Below are 26,479 nucleotides of genomic sequence, written 5' to 3'. Positions count from 1 at the left end.
CTTTTCATTGCTTTTAGGAAAAATCAAACAAAATGCAAGGCGCTCATAAAACATTTGTGACAATTAATACGATATTGATGATGGAATTGATAACAAAATTTTTAAAGAGGTGTTCAAATAGGAGTATGTTTGGGACCGTAAACATAAGCAAACACCTTCCTCAGACGAGTCGTAGTATTACAAAGCATGAGTCATTGGCTGACAGAGAAATACAAATTTTGAGCACGGCTACATATGGTTGAGTTTTACTAGCATAACAACTGCTAAGATTTTCACCGTGAACGAAACTGCTATAAAGCGTGAGTGACATAAGGGGATAAGATAAAGTGCTGACGAGAGCTGCTGATGAGAGATGCTGACGAGAGATGCTGATGAGAGATGCTGACGAGAGCTGCTGATGAGAGATGCTGACGAGAGCTGCTGACGAGAGATGCTGACGAGAGATGCTGACGAGAGATGCTAACGAGAGCTGCTGACGAGAGATGCTGACGAGAGATGCTGACGAGAGCTGCTGACGAGAGCTGCTGACGAGAGCTGCTGACGAGAGCTGCTGACAAGAGATGCTGACGAGAGCTGCTGACGAAAGATGCTGACGAGAGCTGCTGACGAGAGATGCTGGCGAGAGCTGCTGACGAGAGATGCTGACGAGAGATGCTGACAAGAGCTGCTGATGAAAGATGCTGACGAGAGCTGCTGACGAGAGATGCTGACGAGAGATGCTGATGAGAGCTGCTGACATGTGATGCTGACGAGAGATGCTGACGAGAGCTGCTGACGAGAGATGCTGATAAGAGATGCTGACGAGAGCTGCTGATGAGAGATGCTGACGAGAGATGCTGACGAGAGATGCTGACGAGAGCTGCTGACGAAAGATGCTGATGAGAGCTGCTGACGAGAGATGCTGACGAGAGCTGCTGACGAGAGCTGCTGACGAGAGATGCTGATGAGAGCTGCTGACGAGAGCTGCTGACGAGAGATGCTGATGAGAGCTGACCTGCGCACTAGTTGTCCTCTGAAAGTTTCTTGAGAGAGAATCTTCATTAGAGGTAGTTGAATGTCGGAGCCAACTGTTCTCCTCCATTCTTCTTTTCAGCCAGTCAACACACCATTGCCACTTGCTGGAACAACTGCAAAAGTATGTTGGAAGGACATATCAACGAAATGCAACACATTGCGTGAATATTTGCTGTGGCTCACACACCGACACTACTACACGATTCGCAATTTTGACAAATTGATTGATTATGACGTCTTTGCTGGATGCTCCAGTCCTATTACATAAGTATCGTCAGGGTACTTGCATTGTAACATGTTTAATCATCCCCCTACATTTTGCTTAAAAATGCTACACATTAGCTGTTACAACAAGCAAGTGCAAAATGCTTCAAGTTTATGAATTAAATTAAACTACAGATCAGAAGGATTTTAACATATTTAATTACAAAAAACATCTAAAATGTTTCATAAAAAATTCCAATTTAGACTAGTTAGTGGTTTTGGCATATATGCTGCAAGTGAGAATATCTTTTGCATATATGCTGCAAGTGAGAATATCTTTTGCATATATGCTGCAAGTGAGAATATCTTTTGCATATATGCTGCAAGTGAGAATATCTTTTGCATATATGCTGCAAGTGAGAATATCTTTTGCATGCACGCTGCAAGTGAGAATATCTTTTGCATGCACGCTGCAAGTGAGAATATCTTTTGCATGCACGCTGCAAGTGAGATCTTTTGCATGCACGCTGCAAGTGAGAATATCTTTTGCTCACGCATAAGTAGTTGTTTGCATGAAGCCCCGTTGTAATCAATGTTTGAAAGCCAATCATGGATGTATCGAGCATGCTTTGGAAATGCCAACATGTTCGTTCTGAAATGACGTGTCAACAACGATGCCGATGCACTGACAAAGCATTGCTGACGCATCGTCAATGCTTGGGTTACGGAAGCAACACAATTCGTTAGTGTATGTGTAGCCAGACGTTAAAAACTCCTTAAAATTAGAACTATATAAGTACGGGTCTACTGACAAGTTGAGTAGGGGTTGAGTATGGGTTGAGTAGGGGTTGAGTATGGGTTGAGTATGGGTTGAGTAGGGGTTGAGTAGGGGTTGAGTATGGGTTGAGTAGGGGTTGAGTATGGGTTGAGTAGGGGTTGAGTATGGGTTGAGTAGGGGTTGAGTAGGGGTTGAGTAGGGGTTGAGTATGGGTTGAGTATGGGTTGAGTAGGGGTTGAGTAGGGGTTGAGTAGGGGTTGAGTAGGGGTTGAGTAGGGGTTGAGTATGGGTTGAGTAGGGGTTGAGTATGGGTTGAGTAGGGGTTGAGTAGGGGTTGAGTATGGGTTGAGTAGGGGTTGAGTAGGGGTTGAGCAGGGGTTGAGTAGGGGTTGAGTAGGGGTTGAGTAGTTGATACCCTAGGAAACCAATAACCCTTAACGGCTTAACGGCTGTCTGCTATGTTTCAAACTTACCTATTTGTAATTAAGTTATGGTTTATTTTACCTAATGTTCACCTTTGTGAATGAAATATATCTTTACGAATAATGATCAACATGAGCTACAGTGCAAAAAGTTTAAAATATTATTTCTATAACAACTCTAATGTAAAAGATAATCAAGACAAATACTCAACTCTATACTATTATTATCAGTACAAACACTGAACTCTATACTCTTATGAATATGAACACTCAACTTTATACTCTTATAAATATGAACACTGAACTCTATACTCTTATGAATATGAACACTCAACTTTATACTCTTATAAATATGAACACTGAACTCTATACTCTTATGAATATGAACACTCAACTTTATACTCTTATAAATATGAACACTGAACTCTATACTCTTATGAACACTGAACTCTATATTCTTATGAATATGAACACTGAACTCTATACTCTTATGAATATGAACACTGAACTCTATATTCTTATGAATATGAACACTGAACTCTATACTCTTATATATATGAACATTGAACTCTATATTCTTATGAATATGGACACTGAACTCTATACTCTTATGAATATGAACACTCAATTCTATACTCTTATGAATATGAACACTCAACTTTATACTCTTATAAATATGAACACTGAACTCTATATTCTTATGAATATGAACACTGAACTCTATACTCTTATGAATATGAACACTCAATTCTATACTCTTATGAATATGAACACTCAACTTTATACTCTTATAAATATGAACACTGAACTCTATACTCTTATGAATATGAACACTCAACTTTATACTCTTATAAATATGAACACTGAACTCTATATTCTTATGAATATGAACACTGAACTCTATACTCTTATGAATATGAACACTGAACTCTATATTCTTATGAATATGAACACTGAACTCTATACTCTTATGAATATGAACACTCAATTCTATACTCTTATGAATATGAACACTGAACTCTATACTCTTATCAGTATGAACACTCACCTCAGAAGGTACTGTGAGACTTCCTCGGACTTGCTGCTAGCGGTTGTCAATAACTTGATTAGCTGGTACGATTTCTGAGAGTCAAGAGTTTGGCTATCTCGAATGACCTTGAGAGTACCATCTGCACCACCACTTATCAGTGCCTGCATGCGATCTTTTTGTGCCTCATCAGGCAACAGCTAACAAAATAGTAATTGTAGAGAGCATACAACTAATATAGAAAAGGGAAAGAGACAAATATACTTGTGATTGTAAAGAGCATACAACTAATATCAAGAAGGGAAAGAGACATATATACTCAGTGATTGTAGAGAGAAAATAACTAACAGATAAAAAGATTGACATACAATGTTTGTGAAGAGAGTAGAACAATTTACCAAAAGCTGAAGAGCCAGTTTTGATAAACCCTTAAGCTCATTGCCAGGAGAAGAGACAAACTGCTGTAGAGTCTGCTGGATGAGTGAAGTACTAAAGCTGGGCAGGGCATGTGCGGTGTAGACGAGGGCGTCCACCACTACGAGCATTGCGTTACTTTCCATCTCCTTCAAAGCTATGAGGGCCTGCGTAGCGATGCATGGGAATCATGTTACGCGTATGTTGGACGAGCTTATCATATTCTCCAAGAGGTATGGTCACACCCTCTTTGGATACAAATAATAAAACAAGAATTTCTTTCTTAGTCAATAAAAGAGCTTTAAACATAGGAAGCAATGTCTGGAGCTTAGTCTGTTATGCGCCAAAATGAATCGGCAGTTGTTTATTTATTTAGGCTACACTTCAAATTCTGAAATCTTCAAACTCAATCAAATGTGCTAGAACTCAGAGCAAGCCTCATCAGGGGACTCTTTAGACTGAGACCTGAGCTTACTTTCTAGACTGAGATATCAGCTTACTTTCTAGACTGAGATCTCCGCTTACTTTTTAGACTGAGACTTCAGCTTACTCTCTAGACTGAGACCAGCTTACTTTCTACACTGAGACTTCAGCTTACTTTCTAGACCAAGATTTCAGCTTACTTTCTAGACCAAGATTTCAGCTTACTTTCTAAATTGAGACTTCAGCTTACTTTCTACACTGAGACTTCAGCTTACTTTCTACACTGAGACGTCAGCTTACATTCTACACTGAGACTTCAGCTTACTTTCTACACTGAGACTTCAGCTTACATTCTACACTGAGACTTCAGCTTACATTCTACACTGAGACTTCAGCTTACTTTCTACACTGAGACTTCAGCTTACTTTCTACACTGAGACTTCAGCTTACTTTCTACACTGAGACCAGCTTACTTTCTACATTGAGACTTCAGCTTACTTTCTACACTGAGACTTCAGCTTACTTTCTACACTGAGACTTCAGCTTACTTTCTACACTGAGACTTCAGCTTACTTTCTACACTGAGACCAGCTTACTTTCTACATTGAGACTTCAGCTTACTTTCTACACTGAGACTTCAGCTTACTTTCTACATTGAGACGTCAGCTTACATTCTACACTGAGACTTCAGCTTACTTTCTACACTGAGACTTCAGCTTACATTCTACACTGAGACTTCAGCTTACTTTCTACACTGAGACTTCAGCTTACTTTCTACACTGAGACTTCAGCTTACTTTCTACACTGAGACCAGCTTACATTCTACACTGAGACTTCAGCTTACTTTCTACACTGAGACCAGCTTACTTTCTACATTGAGACTTCAGCAGACTAGTAAAACATATGCTTTTTGTATCTGAGCTGAAGTTTATTATATCATTTGAAAACCTGAAAAGCAATTCAAAAACTTATTAATAAAATATAAAAAAAAGGTTTTAAACCAAAGTCTGCTTTTAATATAAGCAAAGATATGAGATAAATCTCGGCTGTAAATTACACACCTCTCGGATGTAGAACTGACAGCAGTGATCTGAAAGGATGTTACGAACATCATCACTCATGAGTAGAACAGGATTTGGTACCAGTCGGAGCACAGGAAACCTCTCTTCCTCTAGAAGTTCTTTGGTTCTAACTAGATATTTATACAAAAATCGTACGTGAAAATATGGAGCTCAAACTACTAAGTCTAGTACCAAATGGTGAACTTGTGTTTCATGACCATGGTCTTATGTATAACCCTCATACTTTTGTCAAAACTGTTTAAACACATTCAGTTCATAGAGAAATTATTAGTACACAGTCAGTTCATTTAGAAACTGTCAGTACATAGCCAGTTAATATAGAAACTGTTAGTACATAGCCAGTTAATATAAAAACTGTTGTACATAGCCAGTTAATATAAAAACTGTCAGTACATAGCCAGTTAATATAGAAACTGTCAGTACATAGCCAGTTAATATAGAAACTGTCAGTACATAGCCAGTTAATATAGAAACTGTCAGTACATAGCCAATTAATATAGAAACTGTTGTACATAGCCAGTTAATATAGAAACTGTTAGTACATAGCCAGTTAATATAAAAGCTGTCAGTACATAGCCAGTTAATATAAATACTGTTGTACATAGTCACTTCATTTAGAAACTGTCAGTACATAGCCAGTTAATATAGAAACTGTCAGTACATAGCTAGTTAATATAGAAACTGTCAGTACATAGCCAGTTAATATAGAAACTGTTGTACCTAGCCAGTTAATATAGAAACTGTTGTACACAGTCAGTTCATTTAGAAACTGTCAGTACATAGCCAGTTAATATAGAAACTGTCAGTACATAGCCAGTTAATATAGAAACTGTCAGTACATAGCCAGTTAATATAGAAACTGTCAGTACATAGCCAGTTAATATAAAAACTGTTGTACGTAGCCAGTTAATATAGAAACTGTCAGTACATAGCCAGTTAATATAGAAACTGTTAGTACATAGCCAGTTAATATAGAAACTGTTGTACATAGCCAGTTAATATAGAAACTGTTGTACATAGCCGGTTAATATAGAAACTGTCAGTACCTAACCAGTTCATATAGAAACTGTTGTACACAACCAGTTAATATAGAAACTTTCAGTACATAGCTAGTTAATATAGAAACTGCTGTACACAGTCAGTTCATTTCAAAACTGTCAGTACATAACCAGTTAATATAGAAACTGTCAGTACATAGCCAGTTAACATAGAAACTGTTGTACATAGCTAGTTAACATAGAAACTATCAGTACATAGTCAGTTCATTTAGAAACTGTTAGTACATAGCTAGTTAATATAAAAACTGTCAGTACATAGCCAGTTAATATAGAAACTGTCAGTACATAGCCAGTTAATATAGAAACTGTCAGTACATAGCCAGTTAATATAGAAACTGTTGTACCTAGCCAGTTAATATAGAAACTGTTGTACACAGTCAGTTCATTTAGAAACTGTCAATACATAGCCAGTTAATATAGATACTGTCAGTACATAGCCAGTTAATATAGAAACTGTCAGTATATAGCTAGTTAATATAAAAACTGTTGTACGTAGCCAGTTAATATAGAAACTGTCAGTACATAGCCAGTTAATATAGAAACTGTTAGTACATAGCCAGTTAATATAGAAACTGTTGTACATAGCCAGTTAATATAGAAACTGTTGTACATAGCCAGTTAATATAGAAACTGTCAGTACATAACCAGTTCATATAGAAACTGTTATACACAACCAGCTAATATAGAAACTTTCAGTACATAGCTAGTTAATATAGAAACTGCTGTACACAGTCAGTTCATTTCAAAACTGTCAGTACATAACCAGTTAATATAGAAACTGTCAGTACATAGCCAGTTAACATAGAAACTGTTGTACATAGCTAGTTAACATAGAAACTATCAGTACATAGTCAGTTCATTTAGAAACTGTTAGTACATAGCTAGTTAATATAAAAACTGTCAGTACATAGCCAGTTAATATAGAAACTGTCAGTACATAGCCAGTTAATATAGAAACTGTTGTACATAGCCAGTTAATATAGAAACTGTTGTACACAGTCAGTTAATATAGAAACTGTCAGTACATAGCCAGTTAATATAGAAACTGTCAGTACATAGCCAATTAATATAGAAACTGTCAGTACATAGCCAGTTAATATAGAAACTGTCAGTACATAGCCAATTAATATAGAAACTGTCAGTACATAGCCAGTTAATATAAAAACTGTTGTACACAGTCAGTTCATTTAGAAACTGTCAGTACATAGCCAGTTAATATAGAAACTGTCAGTACATAGCCAATTAATATAGAAACTGTCAGTACATAGCCAGTTAATATAGAAACTGTCAGTACATAGCCAGTTAATATAGAAACTGTCAGTACATAGCCAGTTAATATAGAAACTGTCAGTACATAGCCAATTAATATAGAAACTGTCAGTACATAGCCAGTTAATATAGAAACTGTCAGTACATAGCCAGTTAATATAGAAACTGTCAGTACATAGCCAGTTAATATAGAAACTGTTGTACATAGCCAGTTAATATAAAAACTGTTGTACATAACCGGTTAATATAGAAACTGTTAGTACATAGCTAGTTAATATAAAAACTGTCAGTACATAGCCAGTTAATATAGAAACTGTTGTACATAGCCAGTTAATATAGAAACTGTCAGCACATAGCCAGTTAATATAGAAACTGTCAGTACATAGCCACTTAAAATAGAAACTGGTTATGTTCCCTAAAACCTCAATTGATGAGAATAATTGATTGGAAGGCAAGCACTTACCATGAGTGCTAAATTCAAGGTGCAAAAATAGAACAGCCACAGTGCAGTGGAGTCTGCCGAATTCTCTGGTTTGCATAGTCGTAAATCTTCTAGGCAGGTTTTCCTGCAACAGTCATAAAAATACACAGCAAAATAGAAGCAATTTGACAAATCCAGGTGCACTGAAAGAGAGGTTTACAAAGGTACTAAAATACAGAAAAAGATGACCCATAAATGTAAAAATGGACACCAATGCGCACTCAAATGGACAAATCATTATCTATGAAATTGCCACAACTTACAAGCGTGCTGTCTTCTGGTATCTTCCCCAGCAAAAAAAAGACAAACTGTGAAACTATGTCCTGAGAGATGAGATGGTCACACGTGAGAGTTGACTGGAAAAAAACAGCATCTATGTAAGCTATCACCTGAATGCACAATGAGCTACAGACTGCAGACATTGCGGGTAATAGTGAATACTGAGACATGAATGCACAATGAGCTACAGGCTGCAGACATTACGGGTAATAGTGAATACTGAGACATGGATGCACAATGAGCTACAGGCTGCAGACATTGCAAGTAATAGAGAATACCGAGACATGAATGCACAATAAGCTCCAGTCTGCAGCCATTGCAGGTAATAGTGAATATCAAGATGCAGCATCTTTGAAAAGAAACTTGAAGTAGACAGTCAAGTCGATAGGACGAAGCCAAACCTGGCAGCAAAAATACTCACCATTTTGCTGTATCGGAAGAAGAAGTGGAAGTACTCATGAGCATTTCGGGAGTGCTCTATCACTTCCCTGTTGAGCAAGAGTAAGAGTGTCTCGATGAGTCTGTTGAGCGAAGTCAACGGCTGTGAGAAAGAAAGGTTCGGCAAAATGAAAAGTGATGTGACAACAGATTTTAGTGCTTCTTAACTGCTAGCTTTCATTTAACCATCACATTTATTTTCAAAATGGGTTGTATATGAATTATTTTACTGGCAAATTAATACGCATAAATATCATCTAATCTAACCAGACAAGCCTATGGACTGCGTCGAGTTATTTTCATATTTTTAATCAGTTAGAATAAACTTTGCTAGCTTTCAGAAGCTTTGTCGTCATGCGAACATCTTGGTCAGCTATAATCACGACAAAAATGCGAATTTCGTTTTTACAACTGGAACTACAAAATTCGACTTTGCAGTATGCCTACATCTTAATCAATCTCTATTGTCTGCCATATATCGTCTGCATTTATCGCCTACATCTTAATCAGTCTTTATAGTCTGCCATATATCGTCTGCATGTATCGCCTACATCTTAATCAGTCTCTATAGTCTGCCATATACCCTACAGGATGAAAATATTCGTTGGTTATAAAAATTCGCGATTTCGCAAACAGTCAATTCCGCGAATTACTAAATTCCGTGAATAATTAGTTCTATTTTTAATCACAAGGGAGAATAACTACTGCATCAAATTAAAAACTAGCTGCTAGGCTAGTTTTCATTATAAATACTAAACGTAGTTGAGTTCCAAAGCATTTTTAAAATCATTGCCTGGGCTTTGAGCTAACACCATTGCAAATGCATCACATTTCTTCACAAAATTATTCAAGGTTGTCATAAGATATGCAGAATGGCGTCATCGAAAAAATAGCCGCTAGGCAGAAGTACTAAACGCAGCCGAGTTCCAAAACTTCTTTAAAATCATCGCCAGGCTTCGAGTTTTATTGCCATTGCATCAAACTTTACAAAATTATTCAAGGTTTTCACAAGTTATTCGCCATGGCTTCGTCATCGCAAAAAATCTCTCCAAGTCTTTTTACATTGAAATGAACCCCATCAATCTCTAATACCGCAGTTGAGGACGATCATGATTATGATCTGGACATTATGGTATGTATTTGATTTGCAGGGCAGATACATTTTTCCCTAATTAACTGCATTAGTTAATTCTTTTGTTTAAAAACTGATCGCTTTCATTAAATACTTCGGCTATTGTTATTGTACTTCCTTAACACTTTTTTTTTCTTTTTTGTGTTTACTGCAGATTGAGAATGAAACAACCTACTCCGATTACGAAAACTAGAGACAAGTAGTAATATTCATCAAGGCAGGAATATTGGCAGAGAAGCAACCAGTCAACCTAGACCCCTTCATTGACAACAACTCCTTGATATCGCTGCAGCAAACATGATTAAATCATATATTTTATTTCATGTATAGATATATTATAATTTATTACAAACTTGAGTGTACAAATAAAATCTTTCGAATGACTAGTTATTTTGGTAATAGGAGCTCTATATCGCTATCACTGTCTTGGGTAGATGTTAAAGGCGATTCTCTCGTTACTACATGGCTGGTAAGGAAGTTATCATCAGAACTCTCCTCGTGGCTTACTATTGCAAAGTTCTGCCGGTTAGCCAAAGTTTTGTGCTCGTAAAGGCGTTTTTGTTCCTTTTTAAAACAGATATATATATTCTTCTCGTAAGTAGCTGCGGTCACTTCTACCTCAATTTCCAGACTTCCCTGAATGATTCGTGATCTTCTAAGAATGACATATACCACCCTTGCAGTATTGTGCTTGCGTGTATGATGAAAAATCTCTCTCTCACACTAAAACAAATAATGAAGCGGTAGGGATGGAAAAAAAATAAATATTGCGTTTTACCGAAGAACCAAAGTAAAATTCAACTAATTTAGTAAATGGTTTTGAAAAAAACTCATTACTTACCACAAATTGTTGGTTCATCAAAGGCCTCCAATTCTATGAATATTCGTAAAACCTCTGAACGCAGCAAAAAATTTATAGCTTAGCTGTCCCGCCTTAGCACGATCCACCCGTAGTTGTAAGCTAAATAGAAAACGAAACACGCAATGCGCGCATGCGTAGGATTAACTCTATTGGTAGACGTAATAGAGTTCACTTTTCATAGAGAGTAGCAGTTTTCAGCCGCGAATAAATTAATCCGTGAATATGCATGAAATGACAATTTTTGCGAAATATAACTCAGCGAATAAATTCATCCTGTACGGTATCGTCTGCGTGTATCGCCTACATCTTAATCAGTCTCTATAGTCTGCCATATATCTTCTGCATGTATCGCCTACATCTTAATCAGTCTCTATAGTCTGTCATATATCGTCTGCAGCATGTATCGCCTACATCTTAATCAGTCTCTATAGTCTGCCATATATCGTCTGCATGTTTCGCCTACATCTTAATCAGTCTCTATAGTCTGCCATATATCGTCTGCATGTTTCGCCTACATCTTATTCAGTCTCTATAGTCTGCCAGATATCGTTATACCTTTATCGTCTGCATGTAGGCAGATGACAAAGGTATAACTATATATGGCAGACTATTCCAAAAGCAATGTTACGATTATAGTAAATGTACTTCTATGACCTCTACAATGTTGAGAATAAGGAAGCAATAAAAGGCATCCGACGGCATAGAATGTTTGTTACTACTAAACTTAATGGCATCGTTGAAACATTTTATATTATTGTATATTATTGTATATTATTGTATATAGCACAAGCAGGTGAATAGGCATTTATCTCATGCTTGACATTGAGTTGTTTTATACTATCATTATTATCGAACATGAAATAACACTAGTGATATGCTCCTACATAAAACCAGTTTAGAAACCGACTTTCAGAGTCAACCGTGGCCGAGAGTCGACGTCTGATTGTAAGATGAATCTAAAAAGTAAATTTTGACCAATAGTTGGTTTTGCAATTGCATACATTGTGCTATTTTATCGCTGTTCATTAACCGATGAATTCCTGCCACCATACTCACACCAAAAGCTGCTTTACTATAGCATATTGAGGGGTAACTGAATATGAGACAGAATACAGTGAACGCTCCTGTAACGTATACCTCCTATAACGTAAATTTCAGATAACGTAAAAAGATTCTGTGAAGTTTTTGTTTTTTACTACATGGAAAGTTCCATATAATGTAAAGTGTCAGATTGGGCGAGCTTTCAAATTCGATTTGAATGTAAATTTATCTTGCTGCATTTGCGGAAGAAAAAACCCAAGTTATATATAACGCCATGCATATAGCGTTATATATAACTTATGTGACTTATATATAACTTATGTAACTTATATATAACTTTCGCGACATTCTAGTTCATCGTAATACTGTAGATCATTAAATGTGTCGACAAAGAGAAAAATAGGATAGCTGCACAATTGTTCATAAATACAAAGGCGATCGATTGGTGCAGGTGTTACAGCATCAGTCTACCAATCTGAATGTCACGAGCTGGAATGTCGTCAAAAACTATCTTTATCCTACCCTTGACTACTGGATAGTGATAGATGACGAACAGGTAGGACTGCTTTTCATAGTAAAAAGATTTTGTTATGCCTTATTGTAAACATAAAAAATATTTGTTATTAGTTTTACTTTGCTGGACCGAAAAAAATAAGCAAATCGTTGTAGATGAATGTCAAACATGTGCAATCCCAATCAACTTGTAAAACTATTGCAATCATGGTATCTAAAACCAATGAGATTGACCATAAAAAAGAGAGAAGTTGTCGGTGCAAACTAATAATACTGCAGTTACGATACGGCCCACAAATTAAAAGAGTTAAGTCAAGTTTTTCCTTTTTGCATGGCCAAAGGAGTGAGTTTGGAAAGATTTTGGAACGGATTAGGCAATTTACAAGTATGCTACTTTTCTTATAACGTAAATTCCCTATAACGTAAACGTTCCTGAAACGAATTATTTGTGTTGTAAGAGCGCCTACTGTAATTCCATGTTTGTACTTGTCTGTGTGAAGAGAATGAAACAAGCTCCACCAATCAAATGGCTTCATGTTCACTCGAAAATGCATTGCCACTGCATCCTATAACTTTCAGTAAATTCTACCTCGACTTCCATTTTACAACTGAGGATCTCATCTTTTGTATGATATCAGGTTCCCTACAACCTAACTTCAAATACTTCAACAATATGTCTTTTGCAAGATTAAGCCAATTGATACAAGATTACATATGATTTAACAAACCCCCTCGACTAAATAGAATGTTCTAGAATCACCTGATTACTTGACTGAAGGTAAGTGATGTATTGCTCAGTAGCTGCTACGAGGACTTTGAGATAGAACTCCCTGATGTCCTTAATGCAGCAAGTTAAGAGATATGGTACGATGTAAGTGTGGTGGTCATCAACTATGTAGTCAATGAACCACTCGACTACCTTTGGACATTTTTCAAATGCACTTTTGAGCCAGTCGTACCACTTATCCATGTCACCCCTGAAAGAAGCCAAAACAAAGTCTACTACAAATACATATTGTGCATAACGCTAAAGCATCTTTTTTGGCAATCTATAGTTTTGGATTACTCAATCACCAATTTGATATACTAACAGCAAATGCGTTAAAAGAAGCACACATGTTTTGGGTAACACGTTGAAGCCTAGGCCTGTATATGCAAGCCGGACTACTGATCCTAGACCCTAATAATGTCTCTAACTCGACTGTAAAAGCACTCGGAATAACATGATTCCTTTTGAACCGAGTAACATTTTGAAGAAACAAAAATTAGATAGAACAAACCGTTTTTTCACTCTTTCAAAGCTTAAAAATATATGTTTAAGAGGTAACGGAAGAAACTGATAGATCACCTTCATTATCACTGGCAGGCTCCAAGTCCTTTTCAACCTCTGTACACAAACAACTCACAGCAATGTATTTACTGAGTGTAGTTTGTGACAATTTTTAAAAATTTTGTTGAGCCAAGCACCAATCTCCCCAGGTGAGCCTAGTGTTATTAACGAAATACATGTACATACGTACATGTATGTACATGTACAAACATATATACACGTATGTAGATAAAATGCTTAACTGCAAAACCACACAGAAATATAAGCCCCATTGTGTGCAGTACTCTAATTGTGTCCTCATTGCGTGCAGTACTCTAATTGTGCCCTCGTTGTGTGCAGTACTCTAATCGTGTCTTCATTGTGTGCAGTACTCTAATTGTGTCCTCATTGTGTGCAGTACTCTAATTGTGTCCTCATTGTGTCCAGTACTCTAATTGTGTCCTCATTGTGTGCAGTACTCTAATTGATTGAAACAAAATTCAATTTTTTTCATTTATTTATTATTGAACTAATTTTCGTGGTTTGCAGTAGCAACAGCTGCAGACCTTGACCTAGTATGCAGACCTTGACCTAGTATGAATGTAGGGACTAGAAGTACCTTACCTGATCTCAATATGAGTCAGTTTCTGAGGTTTCATTACAAAAAAAATTCAACAAGTTATTAAAAACGTATTACCTTTTAGCAGCGATTTTTCCTTTTTCAGCCTGTTTAAAATGCTGTCAGTATTTCAGCGATATCACAAGAACTAGTAGCCCATTCGACTTGAAACTTCAGAATTATACCGAGAAGGTATGAAGCACAAAATGACCACAATTTTACAATTCCGGCCAAACCCAACCAAAAATGAATCAAAACAAAGTGAAACTACATAGCTGAGATTTCTTAGACATAGTATCAAATGGAAAAACGTCTTCCCGCAACGATTTCAGGGCCAGTCTGACAAATATTAAGGAATAAGCAACTTATAAATAATATGCGCACCAGTTCTATTGCTAACACATCGACATAACCGATGAGCATAAAATTGTTGCATGAAAACTATCAAGACCCAACATCGAGTCGGCTTCTGAAACTCGAAAGCTTTCTGTTACTTGAAAGGAAACAGATAAACAAATTGAAACTAAAAATGTCATGCAAAACAAAGCTGCTCCTATGCCACAGGTTTGCCTGCAAAAAGCCGAGGGTGATTATCCAAATCAATTTGAATGCGCTTTGCAACTAAACTTAACTAAACCCAACTAAACCTTATTAACATTTGCTCCTATTGACAGTTTCAGCGAGGAATGGTACGTCTAAGATTCAACCATGTGATGGAACATGAAACACATAAACATACATACATACAACATAATACATAAACCCAGTTTTCGGTGAACTGTTTTCAATGAAACAGTATAGTACATCAACAGCTCATTCTCCATTTAACTGACGAATTTAATTTGCCAAATGATTGAATCATACATGCGAAATTACTTTATGAGAACCTAGTAATCATGAAGGTCTATCACACTCAACTATTGATTGTAGTTACCAAGGTCTGTCTCACTCACTCAGCTATTGATCGCAGTTATCAAGGTCTGTCTCACTAACTCAGCTACTGATTGTAGTTATCAATATCTGCCTCACTCAGTTATTGATTATAGTTACCAAGATCTGTCTCACTCAGCTATTGATTGTAGTTACCAAGGTCTGTCTCACTCAGTTATTGATTGTAGTTACCAAGGTCTGTCTCACTCAGTAATTGATTGTAGTTGTCAAGGTCTGTCTCACTAGCGATATATATAGCTATATATAGCTACATATATATAGCTATATATATCGCTAGCGAGACAGACCTTGACAACTACAATCAAGAAATACTTTGAGAAATATATATATAGCTACATATATATAGCTATATATATATTTCTCAAAGTATGTCCGTAGATACGTCATACGTCTGTCTGCATTCCGGTTGGAACTGTTAAAATCTTGGAATACAGAATCTGTACCGAAGATTCGATCTAGGACACTCTTAGTTCACCAGTCCAATGCCGTACCAATTCTGCTAGAGACTGATAGACTCGCTAGGCCATATACGTCGCTATACGGGAGCAAATACCATGACGTAAAGTCATGGCGTACTGTCAGTAGAAGCTCATTAATAAGCTTACTGAAATTTTCCATAGGCAATGTGGCAGGCTAATAGCAAGTGGCAGGCAACTCTCATCACTTCTCATTGTTTATAAGCTGATTTTTAATACCCAGACAACGCCGGGAGGCACAGCTAGTGTATATATATATTTATAAAAGTACTTAGGGGCTATGCAAAGCAACATCAACTATGAAGCCGAAGTATGTCACAAAGCCATTACCGAATACAACAAACGTGTTTGGCAGGTCCTACGAAGCCAGCTCAATGCCAGAAATCAAATCCTAGCAATAAATACCTACCCACCGCCAGTAATAAGATATCCAGCAGGCATAATAAAGCGGACTGAGGAATCCATCAAGGAAACAGATATAGCAACTCGCAAACTGCTTCCGATGCATGGAGCACTTCACCCAAAATCAGATACTACTAGATTGTATCTCGATAGGAAAGATGGGCGTAGGGGGACTCAAAATCTGCAGCAGACAGTGGAAAAGGCAGAAAAAAGCATTAAAACCTATGCAGCCGCCATGGCCACCACAAATAAGTTGCTAGCTGAATTTCAATCGGCTGCTCTGACAATGGAGCTTCGCAGTGATGATGGGGAACTTGACTGGCACATGAAACCTCGTCATGGTGCTTACCACCGAAAAAAATCCAAGGTTGGCTATCTCCACTAGACACATATGTGGCTGAACAGAGAGAACCTAACGACCAATACAGAGTTGTTACTCATGGTAGCCCAGGAGCAAGTGCTCCCAACAAGGCAACACCAAAAATGATCCATCACACTAGAAATGACCCTAAATACAGACGCAAAGATGCAAATACAGACGCAAAGATGCACCTGAGACCATCCATCAATGGATGCAAGCAGCTAGCCGGAAACGCATACACTGAACGGCATAATCATGTTGCAGGTGTTGTGTACAGAAGTCTATGTGATGAGTATGGTCTTAATAAACCACAACACTGGTAGGAAGCTCCTGGTAAGGTCAATGAGAATGACTGCACTAAGATCCTCTGAGACTCCTACATCCGGACTGACAAGCATGTTCTAGCAAACCAACCAGATATAGTGGTGGCGGACATGGAGAACAAGAGGGCTACTATAATAGATATAGCAGTACCCAACGACTACAATATGGCCAAAAAAGAAAAAGTGGAGAAATATCTCCCTCTTGGAGAAGAGATTGAAACATGCTGGGATGTAAGGACAACTGTAATTCCAGTAGTCATTGGGTCACTGGGCGCAATAACACCTGCGCATAAAATTTGGCTTGCCTAGATACCGGCAGCAATCAACTCGAAGTGAGTTGCAGAAAAGTGAGTTATTGGGAACAGCTAAGATCTTGAGGCGAGTGCTTAAACTCGCAGGTCTCTTGTAGGAGACCCGTGTTAGAGCAGAAATTACCACCCATACGGGTTAACCGGGGTGAGGAAACAACATATCTATAAAGTAACATATTAGGTAATACAGTTAGTATAAATATATATATATACTAGCTGTACTACCTGGCGTTGCCCGGGTAATAAAAAAGTCTTTGCACAGGAAATTAATTTGTATCTAACATATAACAACATTTGCCATTCTAACTTTCAAACATATCACGAGAAGTGTTTTGTGTAGTTGAAATAATTTAAGAGAAAATAAAAACAACTGTAAAGGTTTTCAAACTTTGTTAAGCAACTGTAACTTTCAAACTTCATATCATGAGGAAAATGTTTTGTGCAGGGCCAATAAATTAAAAAAATAATACAACTACAAAAAGGTTTAGATGTAAATGTGAAATAATTAGCAAGTAATAGATAAATTAAGTCAGTTTTGCTACGATTACAACAAAAGATGATTCGGTAATGATACAATTAATACGAATGGAGAGAACAAAATAAAAATCCTGAATATGTTGAATTAATAATAACAATTCTTGCATACAAGTGTGTGTGTATAAAAAAGGTTACTGTTCCACCAGAAGCTATCCATCAAAATTTTGAATATGACCATACTCCTACCTCTCGATACTGGTACAAATGTAAAAATGAGATATCGTACTGTCTTTGTCTGACCAAGCGAAGAGAGAATGTCGAGACTCTTCCTATAGTTGTCCGGGTGAGAAGAATTGGCTTTGACCTCAGATATAGTAATTGAACCTTACGAAAAAGATTTCTTAACAGGGCCATCGTAACACACGGGCACACAGCTAAAATAATTAGCATGTAAATTCGCTATATACGGTATACGATAACAACTTAGATCATTACGTTTTGTGTGGCTCAGTGGTAGAGCGCTTGGATTTTAAACTTGCGGTAGCAGTCTCCATTTCAGACCCATCAGATTGTGGATTCATTATTCCAAGATTTTAACAGCTATAGCTGGAACTACACACATATCCACACATACATACAACCTTTGAGAAATATATATACCTGAGAGTTTCTTTGGTCCTAAGGTACGTGTTGAGAACAAACTTGAGAGCCACCTGCACCTGCACTTTGATTGTCTTTGCACAGTTTGCTTCCGTTGAAACAAGCTTGCGTATGAAACTAAAGTACTGCTCACTATAAACATTTCTGTTTCGGAGAAACTGTAGATTGCCCGTCCTAGTGCTACGCTGGACCCAACCAGGTACGGCGCTAGAAAATGCTCCCTGCAAAACATTCATTTACACAAGTCAGTCCAGCAAATTTATTTAAGCGATGTAATCCATAATACCATGACTTCAACTTCATACTACTGCCTGTCACCTATGACCGTAATAACTCCTTAATAGCTGTACTACCATCAACTGAATATAACATACTAACACACCAACTATCGTACATGTCTCTGAAAATTGCTATGATGCCAAATGCTTGGATCTGACGTGGCTTGACCCTACTCCCCTAAAGCAATGACTATCATAGAACTTTTTCCTTCCCCTGCCATATTGCCTTTTTACTTTGAATCACCAGTTTGAACCAGTACAATGTAACACAAGTAGCAGTTAAGAAAAGGTTGAACAATACTCTATGGACAGTATGTTTGAACACAAAGTGCGCGACAACAAAGACCTGCCTGTTGCTCTCCTTGATGCACGAGCTCGCTTAGCTCAGATAGGCTGTCCTTCTGAACATCTTGCGAAACTCTGTTTAGTAGGCGGAGCCTGCTTGACCGTCTATGACCGGTAGACCTCACGTTCGCAATCCTCTCGTAAAACAGCAAATAAGCATTCCAATACCGAACTCGGTCTTCTGGTAACTTTCCTACAGCAACATCATCAGGCTGGCTAAAGAGAATATCTCAACTTTTTACCTTTACATGTAGATGAAGAGCCCAGCTAGCACTAGCAACAAATATTCTCCTCTACTTGCCAGAAAGCAAACAAAGCAGTTTTAAACATAAGTAGTCCTACCATGAGTATGCTAGTCTTATTGACTTGGATCTGCTTCTATTATCAAATGTTGTTAACGTAACGCTACCTACTTTATTATAGATTACCAATGTGACAAGGCTGATCTAAAAACTAGACTAACCATTGCTGGAATCAGTGTTCTTAGCTTTGTATCTACCACCAAAGCACTCAGTGGCAATCGTGTCGGGGGTCAAGTCAAACTCCTCTACCGTTGTGTCATTAAACTTGAACCATTTGCCATGTGACTCATTGGACATGTGCGAGCCACGCCTATCCTTGATGAATGAATAGTAGTGCCCTGCGGAAGCTTGACCCGTGTGCACAACGATCCCGACAAGCTCATAGCGGGCCGAATTTTCTTCAATAGTGTATGGTCCCATATCTAGCACAAGCGGAAACTGCAGCAAAAACCACAGGCACTAAATAAATAGACATCAGAACATATGTATTATAGTCTGCATGAAACATTTAGCTACCGTAATTTACTGCTAAAGCAAAAGATGTTAGTTGTGCAACGAAAGATTTTTCATTTGTGGATCATACCCAACTCTTCCACATAGGAGCGCATCATTTACCCTGAACTTGTGGCTCATCTCCCAATTCGTACACACATGAGCACCTCATTTACCCTGAACTTGTGGCTCATCTCCCACTCTTACACACATGAGTACCTCACTTACCCTGAACTTGTGGCTCATCTCCCAATTCGTACACACATGAGCACCACATTTACCCTGAACTTGTGGCTCATTCCCCAATTCATACACACATGAGCACCTCATTTACCCTGAACTTGTGGCTCATCTCCCACCCTTACAAACACGAGTACCTCATTAACCCTGAACTTGTGGCTCATCTCCCAATTCGTACACACATGAGCACCTCATTAACCCTGAACTTGTGGCTCATTCCCCAATTCATACACACATGAGTACCTCATTTACCCTGAACTTGTGGCTCATCTCCCAATTCGTACACACATGAGCACCTCATTTACCCTGAACTTGTGGCTCATTCCCCAATTCATACACACATGAGTACCTCATTTACCTTGAACTTGTGGCTCATCCCCCACTCTTACACACATGGGCACCTTTAATCACCTAACACTTTTTAGTTTGACCCAATTATTTCTCATGCCATTTGGTATTCCGATTTGAAAATGTAATTGCACAAAATTTTAGTTGATTCTATCAGAAAGTATAGGTATTATTCTATCATTTGCTATTGTTTTTGATGTTTGAGGTGGCCTGACTGCTAAAATGCTTCAAGATTAAAATGGAAAAAACTTTATCGCGGTCAAAACACTAAAAAAAAAAGATGTGCCCAGACTTGCCCAAAATGATGCATATAGTGAGGCAGCCTGTCTCATCTCTCGTATTCCCATCAGCTAATGCGATGAAAGTCGAGTCCTACGCAGCTCTATTGGCACATATTTTATTTTGTATCTGCTCATGATTGCTAGAATAAAATTTTAAATCTATCTACAGATACATTATTATAGGGGTATCAAATGTCTCAAATAAAGGTAATTAAAAATTTGTCATATGCATATGAGTTTCCTCTAAATGCTGTGTAAATATCTGAGTACTGATTCTACCAGTCTACATTAATTAGGTTCGTCGAGTTAACTTATTTCTTCAAATCCGAAGTTCTCAGTGAAGTTCTCAACTGTTACCCACATCAGAAACTAGTTACTAGAAAATATAAGCAAACCACGTCTTTGAAAAGAATATGTTCGAATATAGGGCAAAACCATGCATCCCTAAAAAAGTCATGTATAGTCAATGTTATCTAGTCATTGTTAGTATCCATTTGTAGACAAGATATACTGGTCACATTCGATTAGTTAATTCAAGTACAAAACAAATGGTTTTATGAGTTGACCAAAATAGGGAACGAAAAACAACATCAATTTCTTTTAAATCAATTAACCCATCGATTCTGGCAAAGTGTTAACAAAGCTGTTCTTGCATCTGGTTGGCGGAGTGAGCTCTGTTTACACTTCATAAATCCATCTATCAGAGAAGACTTTGGTACAGGTGGCAACGGGGCTATGATGTATTGAATATGTTCTGCAAATCATGTTTTGTATTATCTTGAATATTACTATTTTATCATATAATACTCACAAACGAAAAAATTTTCATCACTCTAAAAGCTTTCATTAACAACATCCATCAAAGTCATGACCAATCAAATAGTTTCAGCTCATATAATAGGACAAATTACTCTACTGCAATAAACTCAAACTCTGTATGCATCGTATCTGGATATTTCTCTTCATCTTTGGTCCTAGGATATGTAGCTCTCACTATGTTGTATAAGCAGGTTGTTAGAGATCACCACTCTGCTCTTGTAAGTCCTTATGGGTATGTCCAAAATACTAATGATCTGTGGGTGCACGACTTCCTCTGCCTTTACATACATTGTACCATGTTGCACATCTCATGTTTCTGCAGCCTTTCAGATGGTTTCAGATGCTCCTCATCTGGATACTTGGGTACTAACAAAATATTAAACATCTATTATCTTTGGATAACATATTGAATGTCGCTTGGAAGTGATAGGACATCTAGTAAAATTATCAGCAATAAAAATACAATTAGCTACAAAACTTACCACGGCAGTGTAGGTAGTTATGAAAGGTCACTCTCAATGGACCTGGTTTTATAAGGCCTGTAATCTCCTGTACTTCTGCAACACTTGAGACCAGTCTGTGGAACAGAATACCACATATCATGGTTTGTACAGCACACATTCATGTCTCTCTTGCCCGTGTATGGCAGTTTCCACATTGACACCACTGCTCCACTGTTGTCGCCATATAAACATCCTGTAATCAATAAAACAAATGTAATAAATCTATGTCATTCATTGATATGCCGTTCTAACGTGTATCTACTGAAAGCTTTTAATTGGGAAATTGGATAAATTAAGAGTGCAAATATACAAAATGAGCAAGTGTTTAACAAAAACATAAGTATGCCACATCGACAATTCGAAGCTTTGTTTCGGGAAGTTATGAAACGATGATTGGTGCTAGCAAAACAGTTATAATTTTATTAATTAGTAAAATCATTCATGACTAGTCAAATTATTACCTTGAGTTTAGTATATACATGTATATAGGAGACCCAAAGTTGAAGATAGATTCACCTCCATTCTCCTATCTTCCTCTGCAGCATAACGCTGCCAACGCCTGTCAGCTCTAATCATCAGCTGTCTGCCCCAATCTCTAACCACCTGATGCTCAGAAAACTCTGAGTCACCTTTGCTGGAACTTGAAGCATTGTTAAAATTCTGTTGTTCATCAATAAAACGTGTCGATTAAGCAGCGCGATCTAGTAATTCAGTAAATTCCCTATCGATGAGAATCTTCGAAATCACAGACAAGTTTTACTAACGATAACATTTATTATGACCTATATAAAAATTTCGCGCTGATGATTGGCTAAAGAAGAGATAGTATGTTTATCGCTCACGAACTCTTTTCATATACCCATGCTCACTATATACGTCATGACAAAAGCACCCACTTGAATCTAAGTGTTTCAAAAAATGATCTCATTCAAACTATATGGACAGAGCCAGTCTACAAAGACAAAAATGACATCAAATTGTAGCTGATTTTTTAACCTTATATTGGTTTTAATTTCATTTGAATGACTTCAATGGTGCAGTCAAATCTTTAAGGTAATGGCAAAAAAGACATTGATGGCATTGAATTGATGCAGAGTGATAATCGTGGAAAGGAAGGAGTATGGCCAATAGCACTGGTGAGAAAGTGTCAAGGACTAACTACAGAGGAAGAAGATGTGAGCAGGGCCAGCCTACCTTGAAGTAGTCATCAAACTTGAGGGCCTTATTGGCTTCCCAATCGAAACTAAATCTCTTGAGGTGAATACAAAGATTGGAAGGCAGAGACTTAATACATGTCCTCTTCACTGCGTTTCTCTACAAAATAATCAAACTGTAAATCTTGTAAAAGAAACAGAAAAAGCCTTAAAAAGATGATTGCAGATCAGAGTAGTTGACATCTTGACCAGCTTACATAGCATATAAAATTGGTACACGTGTGCAAACGGCACGAAAAAACACACCTTCAGGTTGCACTTTTCACAGAAGTATGCGTTGTCTCCCTCAAGTAGCTCCCCTTTGACAAACTGAGAAAGAGACTGCTCCAAACTAGGGTTGCTAACAGTCAGGTTGAGGGCGAGAAATGGTTCTTCTCTCTCGTACCTATAGCAAGCGTAAGCTTAGATGGTTTGAACAGCTTTGAATAACCAAACACACTCTGCAGCGCAGTCATTCATAGATATACTTTAGAAATGAGCATAGTTTTATCAACCTCAATTGAGAGAAACGCATCTGAAGATACTAGTTTTTATTACAGCTACCGACATATTCTCCATTATTAATTCACCAACAAGCCGACTATTTTGAGGGTAATACTAGTTGCATTTCGATCAAAAGGTGCTCGATGAATGCACAATCTTAAGCTACATAACCGCTAGCTATTCAATAGAAGGTATTCAAACAAGAGGTAGGTATTCAAACAAGAGGTAGGTATTCAAACGAGAGGTAGGTATTCAACAAGAGGTAGGTATTCAATAGAAGGTAATCAAACATGAGGTAGGTATTCAACAAACAGGTACTTTTAGAAAAGATGCTCAAACAAAAGGTACTTGAATAACTACATCATTACATACTTATGAGAGCATTCCTCGCAATTCTTCTGGTCACTAAAAACACCTTGAAACTTCTTCTCAAATATTTTTGTCTGACCAAGCTTTTTCAGTGTTTCATCTAGCTGGTCAGTGAGAGCGGTGAAGAAATCAAATGCATCCTAAACAACAAAAGCATGTAAGAATGATGGCTGGTGTAGGAGCCCAAAAGTTCAGTTCGGAATAAAAACAAATCTAACCACTTGTATCATATCTCCAAATATCTCCACACATATTTAACCTAAATGAAGAGTAAAAGATCAGAACAACATATGTATGCGGCTGTATAATACCACTAGTTTCTTCATAGGCCACAAGTCACTCATGACATTTAACAAAACAAATGCAAATTTGCACTTTGTTCGAATATACGCTTTTTTGTGATAAGCTGAAGTCTCAATGAAACTCCAATGTGGTGACACAAATCTCCACACCCATTTTTAATTAATCTTTTCATTCTCTATCAACATTTTCATACAAGCAGTTCGATTTGCAAGTCAAAAAGAATATTCTAGGTAAAAGAACTCCATATATCATATTAAATGATGTTAATGAATGATTTGACTGAATGACTTTGCCTCTAGCCAGCCAGAGTACTCTAGCCAGCCAGAATACTCTAGCCAGCCAGAGTACTCTAGCCAGCCAGAGTACTCTAGCCAGCCAGAGTACTCTAGCCAGCCAGAGTACTCTAGCCAGCCAGAGTACTCTAGCTAGCCAGAGTACTCTAGCCAGCCAGAGTACTCTAGCCAGCCAGAGTACTCTAGCCAGCCAGAGTACTCTAGCTAGCCAGAGTACTCTAGCCAGCCAGAGTACTCTAGCCAGCCAGAGTACTCTAGCCAGCCAGAGTACTCTAGCCAGCCAGAGTACTCTAGTCAGCCAGAGTACTCAAGAAAGTTGTGTTAGACCTCCCAAGCTAGATGTCTTGTTTACAATAATCCACTTCAAAAATGTGCTCTATCAATAATTTCAGACAACACAAATTCTTCAAAGGAGACCATTATTTGATTAATTTGAAGAACAACTGACAGTCGTACAGTAGATTATATACACATAGAAAAGGGGTAGCAAACTCTGCTGTTAGGTAACAAAAGGAAGACTTGACAAATATATCGATCACAAAGAGACCTCCATACCTGTTGCTCTCGGACGTTGACACTCTGACCCCAAAGCTTGAAGACATGCCAGAGGTCATCGGGTTCATAAAACTGAAGCTGGCTGAAGAGCAGATGACCAAACACCTTTTGGATCTCATGGAAGACCCTTTGGATAAATGATATTACTCATAACAAAGAAGCTGTCTTATATAAATTAAATAAAATTGATTTAGATATAAATATCAATATAAATAACCTATTCTCTCAAGTCTAATATTAAAAAAATCTCACGTTTTAGTCATATCCACAATATCATCGTCGACTGCGAGCACAGAGTGGGCAACTCCAGGTATCATGAAAAGTTGCTGTACAACAGAGTTCATATAGCATGTCGCTCCTCCATTCTTCAGACCAACAAAGCCTAAGAATAATGTTTACAACTCCATAGTGCTACTTCAGAATACATACACCGTAACACCTTTATTTGAACGCCACCTTTAATAGAATGCCCCTATAAAAGGGTTAAAAATACAATGCCCCCTTTTAATTGAACGCCGCCTCTAGTTGCCCGCCACTTTAACATTTTTTGATTTTTACAAACCCATAATAGAAAATGACCAGAAGAAAAGTGTCCACAAAGTAGTACTGATAATAATGGTCACATCAATAACAATTGTTTTCGTTGTTGCTGCAGTGGTTGCCATGATTTTAGTTACAGTGTACCTTAGAGGAATGATGGTCACAATCATCAGAAACTACACTCTGATCCAAAGTCATTAAGGCCTAAATCAGATCTATCGTTTTTAGATTCGTCCAGAACGTGGTTTACAATCTCACCTGAAGACTTCAAAGCGTTTTGACGAATGATGTGAATCACCTTCAGGAACACTGCACGACTTAATAGCAGCCATTATTATGGTCTCTTCCAACGTTGAAACCATCTTTAAAACCTAAAAGCGTTGTGTCCGTTTTGTAACTCCAAAGCTTTACATTTTTCTTTAAAACTTTGAAAGCGACAATCGAAATACTTTAATAACAGCGCCGCGCTAATATTTCATAATCAAAGTCGTTCCTGGTTCAACTCAGTCTGACACTTTGATTTATATGAAAAAAATTTTTGAAAAAATGTTGAAGCGGACGGCGTTAACATTGATTCACCCAAAGGAGAATGTAAAATATAAGCAAAATTAGCATTGCTTCGCCTGTAAAAGGACTAAACTTATCATCCAAACATCTGCTGAGCTATTCGAAAAATCCAGCATCACACTCTATTTGAACGCCACCTCTAATTAAAAGCCTCTATAGGGAAAGAGTTGAAAAGTATACATGTAGCACAATGGCATTCAAATAAAGGCTTTACGATAAAT

The 26,479-nt window shown here is 37.6% G+C and overlaps 1 protein-coding gene across 1 annotated transcript in view; it reads right to left on the bottom strand.

Moving 5' to 3' along the window:
- Positions 1 to 26,479, bottom strand: part of LOC137397078 (ubiquitin carboxyl-terminal hydrolase 24-like) — an 89,349-nt gene that overhangs the window by 9,480 nt on the left and 53,390 nt on the right. The window contains exons 20-35 of the mRNA XM_068083366.1: positions 25,404 to 25,533; positions 25,152 to 25,278; positions 24,004 to 24,140; positions 23,395 to 23,533; positions 23,129 to 23,248; positions 19,413 to 19,689; positions 18,955 to 19,142; positions 18,327 to 18,547; positions 13,198 to 13,414; positions 8,873 to 8,992; positions 8,436 to 8,528; positions 8,155 to 8,257; positions 5,344 to 5,474; positions 3,844 to 4,026; positions 3,467 to 3,645; positions 995 to 1,127 (exon numbers count right to left, since the gene is read on the bottom strand). Coding sequence (XP_067939467.1) covers positions 995 to 1,127; positions 3,467 to 3,645; positions 3,844 to 4,026; positions 5,344 to 5,474; positions 8,155 to 8,257; positions 8,436 to 8,528; positions 8,873 to 8,992; positions 13,198 to 13,414; positions 18,327 to 18,547; positions 18,955 to 19,142; positions 19,413 to 19,689; positions 23,129 to 23,248; positions 23,395 to 23,533; positions 24,004 to 24,140; positions 25,152 to 25,278; positions 25,404 to 25,533 — 2,498 coding nt within the window. The remainder of the gene's footprint in view (positions 1 to 994; positions 1,128 to 3,466; positions 3,646 to 3,843; positions 4,027 to 5,343; positions 5,475 to 8,154; positions 8,258 to 8,435; positions 8,529 to 8,872; positions 8,993 to 13,197; positions 13,415 to 18,326; positions 18,548 to 18,954; positions 19,143 to 19,412; positions 19,690 to 23,128; positions 23,249 to 23,394; positions 23,534 to 24,003; positions 24,141 to 25,151; positions 25,279 to 25,403; positions 25,534 to 26,479) is intronic.

Source organism: Watersipora subatra, chromosome 1 (assembly GCF_963576615.1).
Source record: "Watersipora subatra chromosome 1, tzWatSuba1.1, whole genome shotgun sequence".
In the NCBI taxonomy this organism is placed as follows: domain Eukaryota; kingdom Metazoa; phylum Bryozoa; class Gymnolaemata; order Cheilostomatida; family Watersiporidae; genus Watersipora; species Watersipora subatra.
The sequence above is the reverse complement of the archived record's forward strand: the minus strand, read 5'-3'. Positions and strand labels throughout refer to the sequence as shown.